We start from the raw sequence: 15779 nt of genomic DNA, 5'->3' as shown, positions 1-15779 counted from the left end.
CGGAAATGCTAAGTCTTTTAATTTCAGCTCAATGAAGCATTAGAAGGTTTTCGGGCTCGCTGATGCTGTATCTGATCTTAGAATTTGGAAATTCGAAATGGCTGAATTAATATTGCAGACGGAAATGCTTAAAATTTTCCGATTTCAGCGAATTGAAGCATTAGAAGGTTTGCGTAAACTAAAATAGGGACGAAAGAAGAATACTTTTACAACCGTAAACAAAGGAAACGTTAATTTCAAATTATATAGAATTGATTGATTTTAAAGTACATTGATTAGGTTTAAAAATAAAAAGAAAAAATAAATATTTTATATCTATATTCAAAACTTGAATAAGTATGTAAAATAATATAAAGAATAAGAGTCAACGAGTGATAAATAAGAAAAGTTTAAAAAATCAGGATAAAATCAGGATCATGTGAGGTCAGCGCGCGCATGAAATGGGCTAGTATATAAAATTATGCATAACTGTATGAATATCGATATCGAAGTTTAAAAAATCAGGATAAAATCAGGGTCATGTGAGGTCAGCGCGCGCATGAATGGGCTAATATATAAAATTATGCATAACTGTATGAATATCGATATCGATACGTAAATTTTACGTTCAAGAAGCAAAGTGTCCAAATTGACAAATGGACCGAATTTTTGAAAGCTTGTCTTCGCTTTAGCACATGGTAAGTTGGATCCTCTAATGACACTGAAGGCATAGCTTAGCACTCAATGTACATAAAATTTGCAATATCATTCTAGAGTTAATAACAAATTACGATAGCTTAGATTAATTTAACAACGTCCGCATCGTCAAGTGTTTTTTCTAACAAACTTATTGTATTAATATTCCTGCGATGCAAAATTACGCAAATAATAGTTAATAAAAAAGTATAAAAACTAGTATGTATAAAAAATAGTCGACTGATAATGCTTACGATCATTACAATTTGTGTTCGTCAGCAAATGGGTGTTTTTTGCGTTTGTTCAGAGACATATATAAGAGTAACCACGACAACAGTATCGTTATAAGGAAACGCGTCCCTCGAGTTATCTTAAGATGCTAATCGTGAGACTACGAGACTCAGTATCTTTTGAAGACCTCATCAGTCACAAGATACCTCTCAACCGATTTTACGTGCTTGAAGAGTCTCACGTTGCCATTCATCAAACGGATTCTTCCATGCTGATAATTTACAGTACAAGTACGTGAAATTTCGACGAGTTCATGCCCTTCCTGTGCAATGCCATGCTAACAATTGGACATTCATGTCCCTTTCCCTTTCTTCAGACTTCTCTTTACATCTTGTTTCGCGACTCGACCTGTGTCAAATATGTCGTATTTTTCTTCGAAGCTACGTGGGCGCGTTACGAAGTACCGTTTCATAAATAATTGCCTTGCCATCATGTGTCACATCGCCACGTTGTACCGAGACTGTAATTTATTGATGTAGTGCGCGAATAGTGAGGTATATTGCTTATGGTATATTACATCAGCACAGAGAGTAACACCTTTTCGTTAGGTACATCTGCAACAATAGTTCTGTATGTAACTCTCTCCCTAATTCATTATACTTGGCTCTGTTTCTAATGTTGTATTATGTTTGCTTTAATTTATTTGTTCTTAGAGACCTTACAACGATAATAAACGCTTTATGTCCTTTTTTCTGTCTTTTTCTTTTCTGTTTCTCTTTTTCTTCGTTTGAAACACATTATTATAAATGTTCTCCGTGCCTATATATGGAGTCGTACACGGAAAAAAATAGATTTGCTGATTCAGCAAAGCTATAGCTTGCTACGCGAATTTAACATCTGTAATTAAGAAAATTTGGTGGTTCAACAAAGAACTTATGTCTGTAAGCAGTCATCAGTATGCTCATAACAAATTTATCTTCGATAACATTGTCATTGTTATTGCAACAAATTAATTCAGTTGAAATAACTAATTTAATATGTTTGCAATACACATTTTACCCTACATAGCATGCTGAACGCGGGTCTCAAGTTACAAAATTATATAGACATAGTGTGACTTGCGTAACACACATATTTTCGGCTGTAAGACGCAGAACGCAGAACGCGAAAATTTAACTTCAGTGCATCCTGTGTTTATGTCCAGAGCCTATATGTGACGTATAATTAGGTTAGATTAGGTTCTAACCTTGCAACCGCATTCTGCGTACTATGAAGATCCAGCTTAATACGTTTAAGTAACACTTTAAATAAAAATTGTATATACGTTTATTGTTGTATTATTCAATAATTCAAGAATTGCATTTTTTTTATTGTATTAAAATAAAAACCATGTATTTATCAGAATTTGTTGTCTTAATTAACTTGAATTGTTAGAGCAACTAATTCTTTGCTACAATGAAGATTGCTAACGTAATAAGTTTCTTCATTATAGCAGCAAAAGTATGCGCTATCTTCGTTAGCATGTTGTTACAAATGTTGACCTTTATAATAGATTCATTTTTTCAGAAAGTTATCTTTGCTGTATTAACAAATTTGCTATGCTATTAGAACAAATATGATTAGTTACAATCTTTAATTTAATTCAGCTACACAAATTTGCTACTTTAACATAGAAAACTGGCTGTGCCTATTTTATGTAATATAAAGATTACGTAATATAGGCACGTAATCATTTAAATATTTTTTATAGACTGGTTTGTCTGAAGCAATTATCACCACCAACTAAATTAATTACTAAAGGAAATCGGAAAACGGAAGTGATAACAGCTAGCACTTGATAGATAGAACAGAAACAAATGGAAATGACGAATGATGACAAATCGGATCGCATAAAACAAGACCATATTCAGAATATCGTGAAAGGAATCATACCGAGTACAAAAAATCGAAGCAATGACAGCGATGGATACACAAAAGATGCAGACAAAAATGAATACTATGAACTTGCAGAGGCAAAAAACACCGTTAAATACATCAAACATTTTGTGAAACGAATGAAGCCTATAATCGACCAGAATTCTGCGAAACCAAAGGATTATGATAAATGGACGGAGAAAGAACAAATCAAACATATTGTAGATAACATTAAAACATATATCCCGAATATACCGCAATCCTTATTATTTTTTATACCAGGCACATTATATCGAGGAGATTGTGATCGAAATTCGATGGACAAACCACTCTGGCTGGATATGGAAAAATTCCAGAGAGGTCAAAAATTCGTGTTAGATCATTTTATGTCAATTGGTTTAGCTAATCTATTATCGCTTTTCCAGATATTCGCTTTTACAGATGGTCTTAAACCGCTCATCTTCAGCCAACAATCTCACACGCCGTATTTAGCATTTAAAAGGTGAAGATCTTGGTAAAATCTCGTAGGCCAGTAGTTATAGTCTGTTCTTATATTTTAAGATCATCTTGAATAATGTGTTAACATGCTAATGAGACTCTGTGATTGACTTAAGGCAGTCTTAAATAAAAATTGATTATGAAATCGAATCGGAACTTATAGCGTTTCCACTGAAGAATTGAAATTAATGAAACTACAGTCAGAGGTGGAATAGGTAAAAAATTCATAATCGCGATTTAAGTGAATAATTCTTACTCTCGAGAAAAAACATTATGATACTCAACTTCGAAATTTATAACCACTATAACAACTGAGTCTTGAGACGAGAAAAATAAGAAGAAACATAGGAAGAAATTATATCTTTGCAAGTATTTATTTGATTCTAAATCTGATGTTATTGTTTTATTTGCATTACAATACAAGTAATAAAAAATTGTAGCAAATTTACGTCAGTACTATATAAATATTATATCAAGAGAAGTAATAAAAATTTTTAGCATATTTTTTTAAAATATTTGAAAATTATATTATATATTGTTAAAACGTTTTTTAATGTTCAGAAATATCACATTATTAAGTAATATTTTAATGGCATTTCTACATTATATGAAAACATTGATAAAATTCATATAAAATTTAATGCTTCTTGCTTACTAGGATACATTATGATATGTGTTCCTATTAATACATTATGTGTGTGTTATAAAATCATATTAATTTATAACAGATTAATCTGGAGATTGAAATCTAGAAAAACATGAAATAGATAAACTGATTACTAAGAAAATTCATTAAATCGAATCAATCAGAAGTAGTTGGTTGAATTGACGTCAATTGACTAGAGCAGTGCTGAGATTTACTTGCACATTTCAGCCGATTTTCAGCTTGGTTTCTGTCCCTTTCTTCAATTGACGTCGATTAGAATAATTATTTTTAGTAGAGATATAATTTATTGACTTAAGCTTTATTATTAGGTTTACTTTTTGTCGAATCAAAATATTTAAAATGTAAATTATTTGTTTTTAAAGTTTAAATAATAAGTTAATTAATTATTATATTATAAATTAATTATTAATTCATTTTTAGTTATTAAACCTAATTATATATAATTCCAATATTAATTAACAATACGAATTTGTGGTAATTAATACTGATTAATCTTACTAGGATTAAATGTGACAACGTTTTTGAGTATTCGACATCATTTGTATAGCGTCATTATTTTTCATCTTTGGTCGACATAAAGAAGGTCCATTCATAATCAGTCATGTGTTTTATGAAAGATGTTGCACATTTGTCAATTGGAATTTGACAAAGTTTACGTGTGTATCTGTGTGGTTAATTTTATACTATTAAATTTTGCGCAATAAAATGTCATGCGTGTATGAATTTTTTATTTACGCGGTATTGCATGATCGTGAAAAAACCCTTTAATGACTGAATCAGATTTGATTACTACATCCGACATTTTTGATACAATTCCCAAATAGGATTTTACAATCAGCCCAGTACTAGACCAGTACTGATTGCCATAGTTCAGGTACTGGCGCAGTACTATAGCAAACTATTTGGCCTCTATTCTCGAAAAGTATCGCATACGAAAAATTAGGGAAATACTATAATATGTGTTACATATACTATAGCATTTCCCTAGTTTTTCGTATGCGATACTTTTCAAGAATAGACGCCCTGGCCTAATACTGATTACTGGATAATAATTTCAGTAGTGACAGATGGTACTGGCCCAGACATTTTAGCTAGTCATTTATCAGTGCAGATGGCCCAGTACTGGTTGACAGAACATTGGCCGTCAGTTTTGACAGTCGCAGTGTTGACCAAGCGTTGATTTCGTTATAATTGTTGGCGGCCCTACAGTTTGGAAGTCGAATATTTGATAATGAGTTTCCAATTATCATTGAAGGTATTTGTCTACGGCTTGTTATGTAAGAAATTGGATGACGGAAGATCCGTGGACCGTGGGCACGCGAGCATATAACGATATACAAACTGTGCGTAGAATGCACCGTGCAATCCGATTGAAACTCTGTGAACACGACACTGAGGAGATCGATATGGCCACTAAAATTCCAAATCCATTGTGTCTTGATAGAGAAACAATTTTAGAAGATTTAACTTCCTGTCCATATCCGACTGTAGAAAATGGTTGTATCCATCTACTGATCAAACCCAAAGGGTTGAATCAAGCAGATATGGCAGCCACGCAATTCGCTTTCATGGGATTGATTTTGTTATATCCTCAAGAATTCGGTGTTTATGCTAGCGATGAAGATATGGCAGCTTTTTGTCACACATGGAGAGGTATAGGATATCTTCTTGGCATGGAAGATCAGTAAGTTTTTAAAAAGTTTTTCATTCCTCAAATATTTTCCTTATTTGACAAATTCTGTGTCTCATTGGAATTCTCGTAATTGATGGAAACATAAATGTTTAGATACAATTTCTGTCGCGGAAGTCTGAAGGAAATTAAACAAAGATCACGCGACTTCATCGAAGTTTGGGCGAAGCCCTACTTGACACAAGTAATGCCTGAATGGGAACATATGCTGAAATGCATAATGGAAGGCAACTCTTATTATTTTGGTGGTTTCACGTTCAAGATGGCACTACTGTTTGTCACCAATTTAATAAACATAGATATGCCACGTACGCGAAGTACGCTCACTTATTATGAATGGTTTAAACTCATTTTGGTTCAATAGTGAGTAAAACACAATTAGCCAGATAATAATTAAGAATAATGCGCAAAAATTCTTGTCAAGTTAGAAAACGAGAAGTTGATTATTAACAAAACAAACTTAACGACCTATACTATTTTTCATAAATAAACAAAGATCAAATATTTTAATTTCAGTTAATCAATCGGTTTAATAAAAAAATTTTTATTACTTGAAAAGTCTACTATGTATGACAATTTATTTATGTGGAATAAAAAAACATAAAATTCATACGTTTGAAGAATTATATGATAGTCGCAATGCATTATATCAAGACTCGTTTGTAGGATATAGACTGTAAAAAATTAAAGTGTAATGCGAAATTTTACTGTTATTTTACTTTTATTACTTATCTAAATTAACTTTCCACTCACAATAATAATATTTATAATGATTTCTTTCTATGATTTCAGCTTTATAATACCCTACGTCATCAGAATACGATTTATAAAAGAGTTTCTGAATAAGAAAGTTCATAAGAAACTCAATGAAGCAGTCAAATATGGACCTAAAAAGCATATGGAAATTAAAAAGAGATCTCAAAAGATTTTAACTGAGGGCAGATAATATTTGTATACAGACTCGGAGTTTTACTTACATACATTATTAGGTATTAGTTAATAAACATTAGCATTAATAGATATTAATATAATAGTAGATATTAATGTAAAATAATATTAGATCATATTGTGTTTGATAGTTAAATTGTGGCTAAGTTATGGAATAATCATAGTAAACTGAAAAATACGAAAAAGCGTGTTACTCGTGCTATTAAATTTTCACATATAAATCAGACTATCTTTAATTTATAACATTTCTATGAAATATGTAAGGCTAAAGTATACTTACATAATAAAAAAAATCCCATTAACACAAATAGAATAAAAATTACGTCTATTTTTACTATTAAGATAAATACTAGTTGTAATTAGTAAACACGTTGTAAAAAAACATTAATTTACAAACAAACATAAGAAAATAATAACAATGCTTTTTTTTATAGAATAATGATATAAAATAAACTTTTTAAAACAAAAATAGTAATTATAATTTATTTACAACATAATTTTACCTAACTCTATCCTAAAGAGATATTAAACATTAAAATGAGTAAAAATAAATTAAAATGTGGGGAATAGTTCAACATCTTGGCATTATTACAATTATTTATATAAGCAAGATTTTACTTACGTTGTGAGGCGCGTATGGCACTCCGTACCGCAAAACGTGTCACACTGATTTTAGTAGATAAAAGGCTAGCCAACTTAATAGGAAACATATGGCAATTGCGTTATTTTATGATTGAGACATTAAATAGGGAATACTGAAGATCGCTAATAAAAAAAAGACCTGCATTATCAATCATTTTTTAGAAAAATAAATTTTGCGGTATTCAATGTCGCGGCGCGTCCGGTTAAGAGTTAAATAATAAAGAAACAAAATTTCCCTTTTATTTTTTAGCTACTTCAATGTTATTTCCTTTTAATTCTTAATTTATTTCTATATGTATGAGTCACATATATAAAATAATGAAACTTAGAATGGAATCTTATACTAAAGAGTGAAAATTAAACCAGTCATAGAAAAGAGTGTGGTTACATTTTCAATCTTTGAGAGTAAAATTTCTTCGATCAGAATGAAATTCACTTCAAAAATTTTAAAGAGCACATTGAGGGATTAAATATTGTCAGCCCGAGTATCATGTTATTCTTAATGTTATTCACCGAATGTTTAGCAAAAATAAAAGATATTCGGAGTTGACAGAGTCAACTTTTGGAACACAACCAGGATGGTAAAAAATCATACTTAGGTATTTATAACATTCTCCTTTAAATGCTTCTCACGTATCATCCGATACCATTCAACTCAAAAGGCTCGAATTAATAAATTCATTATAGAAGTTCATACATTATACATAGGAATCTATTATTATTAAATTATACGTATAAATTAATAAATTCATTGTAGAAGTTAATACATTATACATAGGAATCCATTATGATTAAATTATTAATATATGTTTTTACATTATCCATATGTGTCCTAATAAATTAGAGAGTAATCAAATTATACTCATTAAACATGACAAGAGGATAATTAATACCTTATAAGTTAACTCAAATAATATCTATTTCATTAGCATAGAATCATTAATCGTTTATCGTTTAACATACAGGAAACAAATTAGATTAGGAAATTATTGAAATTATTTAGAATACTCCTCCCCTCCCCCCACCTCAAATCTTAATAAAAATACACTTATTCGACGTGTTTCCATTCAAAACGAAAGAACCTGGCAAAAACGCGGCGGTCGATCTCGTGAATATCGAGTTATTAAATGTTAAAGTTCGAGACTTTAGAGGTGAAGATATCTGTTATCCCGACTCAATGTAGCGCTATGTATACGTTTTGCATTAATTACACAAAACCACTGCTTTAAAAACACATTTAATGTTTTAAAACACAAATTCACTGTTTTAAAAACATAAATTCACTGCTTTAAGCACACATTCTTTGCTTTAGCAGTAAATTTGAGTTTGTGAAGCAGAGAATTTGTGTTTTTAAAGTAGTGAATTTGTATTTTGAAGCAGAGAATTTATTTTTAAAACAGTGAATTTGAGTAATTAATGCAAAACGTATACGTAGCGTTATATGAGTCGGGATATCTTAACCTCTAAAGTCTCGAACTTTAACATTTAATAACTGGATTCATGAGGTCGACCGCCGCGTCTTTTTGCCAGATTCTTTCGTTTTGATTGGAAACGCGTCGAACGAGTGTATTTTTATTAAGATTTGAGGTGGGTATTCTAAACAATTATCAAAATTAACTAGACTTAGCTTAAAAATTGATTATTCCCCAACAGCATAAAAGTTGCAACAATATTACATGTTGCAGCAATGTTGCAGCAATATTGCAGCAATTAGTTTTGTGATGTTGGAGTTGTAAGTATAAGATTCTACCGGTCAAACAATTATTCATTAAGTTAATCGCAGCTCAATCGAAGTCATTTTTCGTAACGAGAAACCGGAGGAACTAAATTCGTACTTACGCGCGAGGTTGCATCATGGAACGTCACTCGATAGCGTTTATTGTCTAATCGACCGCCTCGCTCTCCGATTGGTCTCTCCGCGCGCAAAATCTACACGCACATAAGTACTGCGAGATGTATACACGTCAACGATCGTCGTGTCAGTCGTGTCAACTGTCGTGGAAGGTTTAGTTTTTTTCCGTGACCGCAAAACGACTCGAGCGCGTGTCGGAGATTATGAGGGGGATGATACGTAAACGCGGGATCGTTCGACTCTTCGTGTGAGATGCTTGTTGATACCGGATCTCGCTCGACGACGACACGGTACAAGTAAACGGCGAGACCGATATCCGCTTCGTCGTAATGCCGCCGAGTCGTTTGGACGCGGTTTACCGGAGCATCCTGCTCACCAAGTTCTTTACGAAGGGCTGGGGTAATCCACAAAATCTAAGAAGGTAAGTGAAGGTAAGTGGCTAACCTGATCTAACCTATAGCCAACGTCACTTGTTGAATACTTCACGCCTTGGATTGATTGGGTAAATTTCCATTGTTATCTTCATGTAAATTGATCTGTTTAAATCACTCCTCGTATTGAATAATAATAGATAGATGGGCGGAGTGTTGTGTGATTCAGCACTGTTATAATGATAAGATATTTTCTTTGAAAGATAAACAGATTTACAGATGTAACAGATATAATTAAGGAATGTTTCCTATTTGATACAAATAACATAATAGTATTGTTTTTCATAACTTATTGAATATCAAGAAAGATTGAGTCACCTTGTCACAAGGTGACTTATTTTTGCTTGTTTTTATCAATGTAGATTAATTTTAATCTTGACTCAACTATCTCTTTATCTTTTTTGTTCCAATTCTTAGAATATAATTCAATAATATTTAATGATATTTCTCTCTGTCAATTCTATGTCTGACATTTATAATGTTTACAATGCGTAATACTTGTAAGCATCTAAATTTCTAACAATAAATTATTAAAACAGTATCTAAATATCTAAATAATTATGTTTCAGAATTTTTGAATTCAGGAAAGTTATAGCAAATCGGGAAACATGCTATAATATGATACCAATTGACTATCCAATGGAGATAACAAAAGTATTTCATATCATGTTCTTTCTGATAATATAGATTCCACTGTTACAAAGAATGATAATGTATGTGTTTTTCTATAGGATGAAGTTTGGTCAGACTGTCATATAATTGAGGGTCGATTTGAATCGCCTTTTGAGAAGCATCTTCCAGGGATAATGCCAGATAAAACTAAGACGGCCTACTTTCAGATGGTTTTACCATCTAAATGGAATTCTCATAAGATAAAGCCGATTTGTTTACATCTTGCAGGAACAGGCGATCACGTATGTAGCATTACTGCTTATTGTGTTATGATCTTTCAAAGTATACAATATGGTATACCTTTATTTCTACAAAGATATTTATATATTTACTAGTTTTTTTGGCGACGTAGAAATCTTATTGCTAAACCACTACTCAAGGAATCTGGGATTGCATCGATACTGTTAGAAAACCCATTTTATGGATTGAGAAAGCCAGATGATCAAAAGTAAGAACTCTTAATTAAGGTTTGTAAGGTACAAAGTTACATACCAGTTTTGCAGATTTGTTTTTCCTTACTCCATTCTTTTTCGCTTCATTTTTAGACGGTCTAGTCTGCACAATGTATGTGATATCTTTATTATGGGAGGCTGCCTGATAATGGAATCTATTGTTTTGTTAAACTGGTGTGAACAACATGGATTTGGTCCATTGGCTCTCACTGGATTGTCGATGGGTGGACACGTTGGTTTTTATTCTGAAATAAATTTCAGTTGGTATATTATATGCTCCTAAATATCTTGGTTTTTTTTAGATGGCATCTTTAGCAGCTACCAACTGGCCGAAGCCAATTTCAGTAGTACCTTGTCTGTCGTGGTCAACTGCTTCACCTGTGTTTACAGAAGGAGTAATGAGCGCATCGATAAATTGGGCACTTTTGGAAACGCAATATTTTTCGGATGAAGCATATCAAAATGATCTCGCGAAAATGGTGAAAATTATCGATCATGATGTAAGTGTATCATTTTTGTAATTTTGTTAATTTTCTCAAATTTTCTTTTTGCTTTTGTTGAATATTTAATGCTTTTAGGATGCTTTCTTAGCTGGCCAACATTTTGCAAAGCACTTTCCTGCAAGCATGAAGAGAGTAAATAAGTTAAGAAAAGAGTTTAATGGAAACAATGAAGACAATAACGCTATAGGTGATGCAATTAATACCAATTCTATTGATAATCGTAGTGACATTAATGTTTCCATTGAATGTGATTCTAAAAACGATAGCAATCAGTTGCAACATCAGATCGCAGAAGAGAAGGCAGCAGCTAAGATATTTCCTTTAAATCTGATTTCCAATAGATTTAAATCAAAGGATCCTAATGCTCTCAAAGGTACTTCATATAAATTAACTTGCATATCTGTGTATAATTCATCAGTTTGCTGTAGTTTATAAATAAAAGAAAAACAACTATAATATATATATACACATAATATATATATAACAACAAAATATATATATACACAGTATAGGTTGTCATATTTTAAACAATCACCCTCCAAAATTTTCTTTGCTTGCAATTTTAGAGAAAAACGCTTCAGATACAATTGTTGTATATGGTTGTATATGGGGACATAAGATGGTGTTGTTAGTTTGACCTTGCAAAATTGTTTGAAGGTCACATGAAGGTCATTATCAATTTCTTAAATGAAATGCTAAATTTTGTATAGTACATTCTTGTAGTTGACTTGAACACTTTCAAAATGGTATAATGAAGCCTTTTTGTTAAGAACTTTTTAATTGATGAGTCTTTAACATTAAGATAGCATTGACATTATTCAAAGTGTTTCAGATGATTATAAAGATTTTGTGTCTTAATTCAAATCTCCATTTGCTTTTCTGAATGTACGTAATTGTAAGCGCATGAACTTGATTTACGTGAGTTCTTTCTCACGTTCGGGATGCTTAATTTAAGTAATGCTAATGTTGGCCACTAATTTTCATCAAGCTTTATAACTCGAAAGTATTGATCAGAAAAAGACTTCATTATAGTGATTTGAAAAGTTCTCGAGAAAGCTATAAGAATATTCAATGAAAGACATGGAGTTTCATTTAAGAAATTGATAGTGATTTTTACATAACAACTTTCCAAGATTGAACCAACGACACCATCTTATGTCTCCTTTCAAGCTGTACAATTTTTAAGTCCGATGTATAAGACGCAGGACGCGAAAGTTGAAGTTCACCCAAATTCCTGCGTTCTGCATCTTACAACCTATTGTAATTAAAATACTTTAGGTTAGTTTCTAGTTTTGTGACCTGCGATTCGTGTTCTGCGTCTTATGTAGATCAGACTTTATCTGAAACATTTTTCTCTAAAATTGCAAACAAAGAAAATTTTGGGGCGTGATTGTTTAAAATGCAACACCTTGTATATATCTTAGTCTTTATTTTCTTATGATGAAATTAAACTAGTTTAAATATGTATATTCAGATATGTTCGTTATACGTTAGCCTTGCGTTTGACGATCCTTGAGCATGTAAGCATGGTTTTATACAACCGTTGTTTTTTCTATGACAGGAGTTTGCTTATTACCAGTGCCGAAACATCCGCTGTTTTCAGACAACAAATGGCGCGAACATGAAGCATTGCAATTTATGCGCGGTATTATGGACGAGTGCACACATTTGAAGAATTTTGAGATACCCGTTGACACTGAATTAATCATTGCTGTCTGTGCCAAGGACGATGCTTATGTACCACGAGATCATTGTATGAGTTTGGAAACTATATGGCCGGGAGCTGAAATTCGTTATATCGATGCTGGACATGTCAGTGCTTATCTTCTTCATCAGAAAGTCTTTAGGTATTTTAAAATCTGTTATAATTTTTTGTGTCCTTATCTTTTTTTATCTAATACAGAAAATTAGCAAGTGTATTTCATTTTAGATCAACAATAGCGGAATGCATCCAGCGATCTATAAAAAAATATCCTACAGAGGTTAGTTGATGTGCAATATTTGCAAATTTTATTACAATTTTACATTATTTCGAGACTCTTAAATTTTATTAGATAACGAAATATTTTCTGAGTTTGTGATTAACTAGACTTCTCTACGCTTGAGGATTTCTGTATGCGCACGTGTGATCTATTTTTAAATCATGATAATTATCTTTGTACAAAAAGAGTACAATTGTTCAGTCAATTTAGTATTTAATGTTATTATTACATAGAATGAGCTAGTTGCCAATAAAATGTTCCTACAATAATAAAACAATAATACATATAACACAATAAATAGGAAGATTTTGACACACACATATATATATATATTGGCTGATATATTATCAAGATTATATACTTTTTTATTTATTTAAATGATACAATATAAATTTTTGTAATGTTATTTCCTTAATGTTCTACACATAGAAATATAATGATAATATCTGTGTATAAAAATAAATATTTTATAAAAAAGAGCAATATATCAAAATTAAAAATATGTCAAATATTTTGTAAACTATATAAATTTTTTTCTGATATTCTTATGTGTAGAATATTATGGAAAATTACTTCATTAATTATAAAAATTGATGTTGTTTTGTTTTAAGAAAAGTGATTTGCATAATCTTGAAGATGTCATATAAAATCAAATTGAAATTAGTATTTTATGATAATTCTTTCAAAATCGAATAACTTTTGCCTGCTCGAATTAAAATTGGATAGTTTATACATTATATTTATATAATGTACATAAAATTTAGACACATTTTTACTGTATTTTTATTGCTGTTTGTGAATCACTGATACTCGAATAGTATTATATAGTTGTACAATTACATAGTGACGAGTTGTTCATGAAAAAAATGCGATATACTTGATATATTTTGTATGATAATGTAATATAATTGTATATGCAACAATAAATCATATGTGTATATATTTATGTATATATGTATGTATGTATGTGTGTGTGTGAGATAAAAATCTTATAGCGTTTTCGGCCCGATCGGGTTTGCACCAACCTTGGTTGGATTAATCTTTCCTATTGGTTGACGTCACCCGCTCTACCAATAGGAGAGCACAAAACGCCATTAATCTAACCCAGGTTGGTGCGAATCTGGCCGGGCCGAAAACGCTATTAGAGTGTATGAAAAGTAATCCCAATGAAACTAGAACTTTTTCTTTTTCGTCTAATTTCGCATCATACAAATAATTTATAGGATGTTCGAATTCTTGTCCAGCTTTCTTGCTTAATGAAGTTTACGAAATCATAGTTAGTGAATTTCCGCTTTTCCGGAAATGCGAAGGGTTCAATTGGCTAGCAATCGGTCGCTTTTCTGCATATTATTAGACACTATAATGAAATTTGGCCAACAGATGACAAACTTTTGACTCGATGTTTTTGTCAACTTCACTAAGTTAGAATAAGACAGTATAAGTTAGAACGAGATAGCTTATATAAAAAGAGACAATAGGTCTGTTCTTTCAATGGAACTTTTTGCGTGGTTCACGGTTTTTCTTTTTCTTTTCGGAGAGAAAAAAGACAAAAATAAACTGTGCAAGAAGTTCATTTGTGAAAAAGACAATCTAACGTATATCCTTCTTTCTCACTCTAGTTTTAACAAAAACTACTCGTAGGCTGCGTTCGAAAACATCACCCGAGTGTCTCCGTGTATCATCTTATCCTTGTTTAACACTGAGCGAACATCAAAGATAATACGATACGCGCGGGGGCACTTGGGTGATGTTTCCGAACGCAGCTTTAACCAGATCTTGTTGAGGTATTTTTTCATGCTGACGCTCGACGTTAATTTTTAGCGTCAAAACAGATGACATGATAAAATTTGACGAAAATCAACAGTGACCTGTTTTGACGTTAAAAACGAGCGTCAGCGTGAAAAAGCACCTTTACAGAGAGTCTTGAATTAGAAAAAGCGCGCGGCAGATGGCCGCCGCGGAAGGAACGCGCGCCACCTGGCGTACCGTGATCGATCAGACCGGAAGCCGGTCGGCCCGCGACTCGTGCTCTCAGAGGCCTCACCAGCTTTGGCCACATGTATCACGCGTTCCCGTGGAAAGAGCTCCGCAGAAAATGCGCCGCGTTTACGTAATCCGCGGTAACGCGATGCCACGCCGGTACTGGTAGGCACGCGGGTGTGTTGCGGGAATTATTTCGCGGTCTTGTCGATCAGTGCTATCGCGAAATTAACGCGAGCAAGCGAAGCTCTCCCTCGGACGAGAGAATACCGGATAGATACTGTGACGAAACCGAGCCGGGGGGGTTGCGCGTGGTTGCGCGTATGGTACACGTCCCCCCAAGTGCCATTCGAGGATCTTCGAGGATCTTCCAGGATCTTCCGCGGACTTGAGACCAGCCTCGTCTCCGCGTTGCTCCGAGCGGAGGTGCGTGAACCGCGCGTGCCGGTGGTGGATCCACTGGATCGCCGAAAGCGCCGAGTCAGCGTGTTCGTTCCTAACCCCATAAGCGCCGGGGAATAGCACGAGGCCGCGGCTCCGTGCGCCTCCGCGCGCGTCTTACCGAACGCCGGCGACGTCGGTCCACGTCGGTGTCGCGCGTCGAGACGTACACGGTACACGCGGCGAACGTGGGTGATACAT

The 15779-nt window shown here is 33.0% G+C and overlaps 3 protein-coding genes across 5 annotated transcripts in view; all 3 read left to right on the top strand.

Moving 5' to 3' along the window:
• The first annotated feature begins 929 nt into the window (after window positions 1–929).
• LOC108758814 (uncharacterized) lies at window positions 930–6660 on the top strand. 2 transcript variants are annotated; one of them, XM_018503962.1, is made up of 6 exons: window positions 930–1196; window positions 1283–1460; window positions 2657–3322; window positions 5241–5669; window positions 5772–6038; window positions 6468–6660. In XM_018503962.1, the coding sequence occupies exons 3-6, from the start codon at window positions 2763–2765 to the stop codon at window positions 6619–6621; spliced, it is 1410 nt and encodes a 469-aa protein (XP_018359464.1). In that variant the 5' UTR covers window positions 930–1196; window positions 1283–1460; window positions 2657–2762; the 3' UTR covers window positions 6622–6660. The 2 variants fall into 2 exon arrangements, with proteins under 2 accessions (XP_018359464.1, XP_018359463.1); XM_018503961.1 differs by lacking the exon at window positions 1283–1460.
• Window positions 6661–6772: 112 nt separating this feature from the next.
• Window positions 6773–15779, top strand: part of larp (La related protein) — a 27483-nt gene continuing 18476 nt past the window's right edge. Inside the window, exon 1 of the mRNA XM_018503958.1 lies at window positions 6773–6848. The gene's annotated coding sequence lies outside the window, so the exon portion shown is untranslated. The remainder of the gene's footprint in view (window positions 6849–15779) is intronic.
• LOC108758813 (protein ABHD18) lies at window positions 9125–13471 on the top strand. Of its 2 annotated transcripts, none has more exons than XM_018503960.1 (9): window positions 9125–9538; window positions 10118–10202; window positions 10280–10462; window positions 10556–10668; window positions 10766–10904; window positions 10975–11172; window positions 11251–11548; window positions 12779–13022; window positions 13106–13471. In XM_018503960.1, the coding sequence occupies exons 1-9, from the start codon at window positions 9447–9449 to the stop codon at window positions 13164–13166; spliced, it is 1413 nt and encodes a 470-aa protein (XP_018359462.1). In that variant the 5' UTR covers window positions 9125–9446; the 3' UTR covers window positions 13167–13471. The 2 variants fall into 2 exon arrangements, with proteins under 2 accessions (XP_018359462.1, XP_018359461.1); XM_018503959.1 differs by having other exon boundaries at window positions 9126–9538; window positions 12737–13022.

The sequence above is a fragment of the Trachymyrmex cornetzi genome, unplaced genomic scaffold (genome assembly GCF_001594075.2).
Source record: "Trachymyrmex cornetzi isolate Tcor2-1 unplaced genomic scaffold, Tcor1.1 scaffold16, whole genome shotgun sequence".
NCBI lineage: Eukaryota > Metazoa > Arthropoda > Insecta > Hymenoptera > Formicidae > Trachymyrmex > Trachymyrmex cornetzi.
This window is presented reverse-complemented; position numbering and strand designations above follow the sequence as displayed.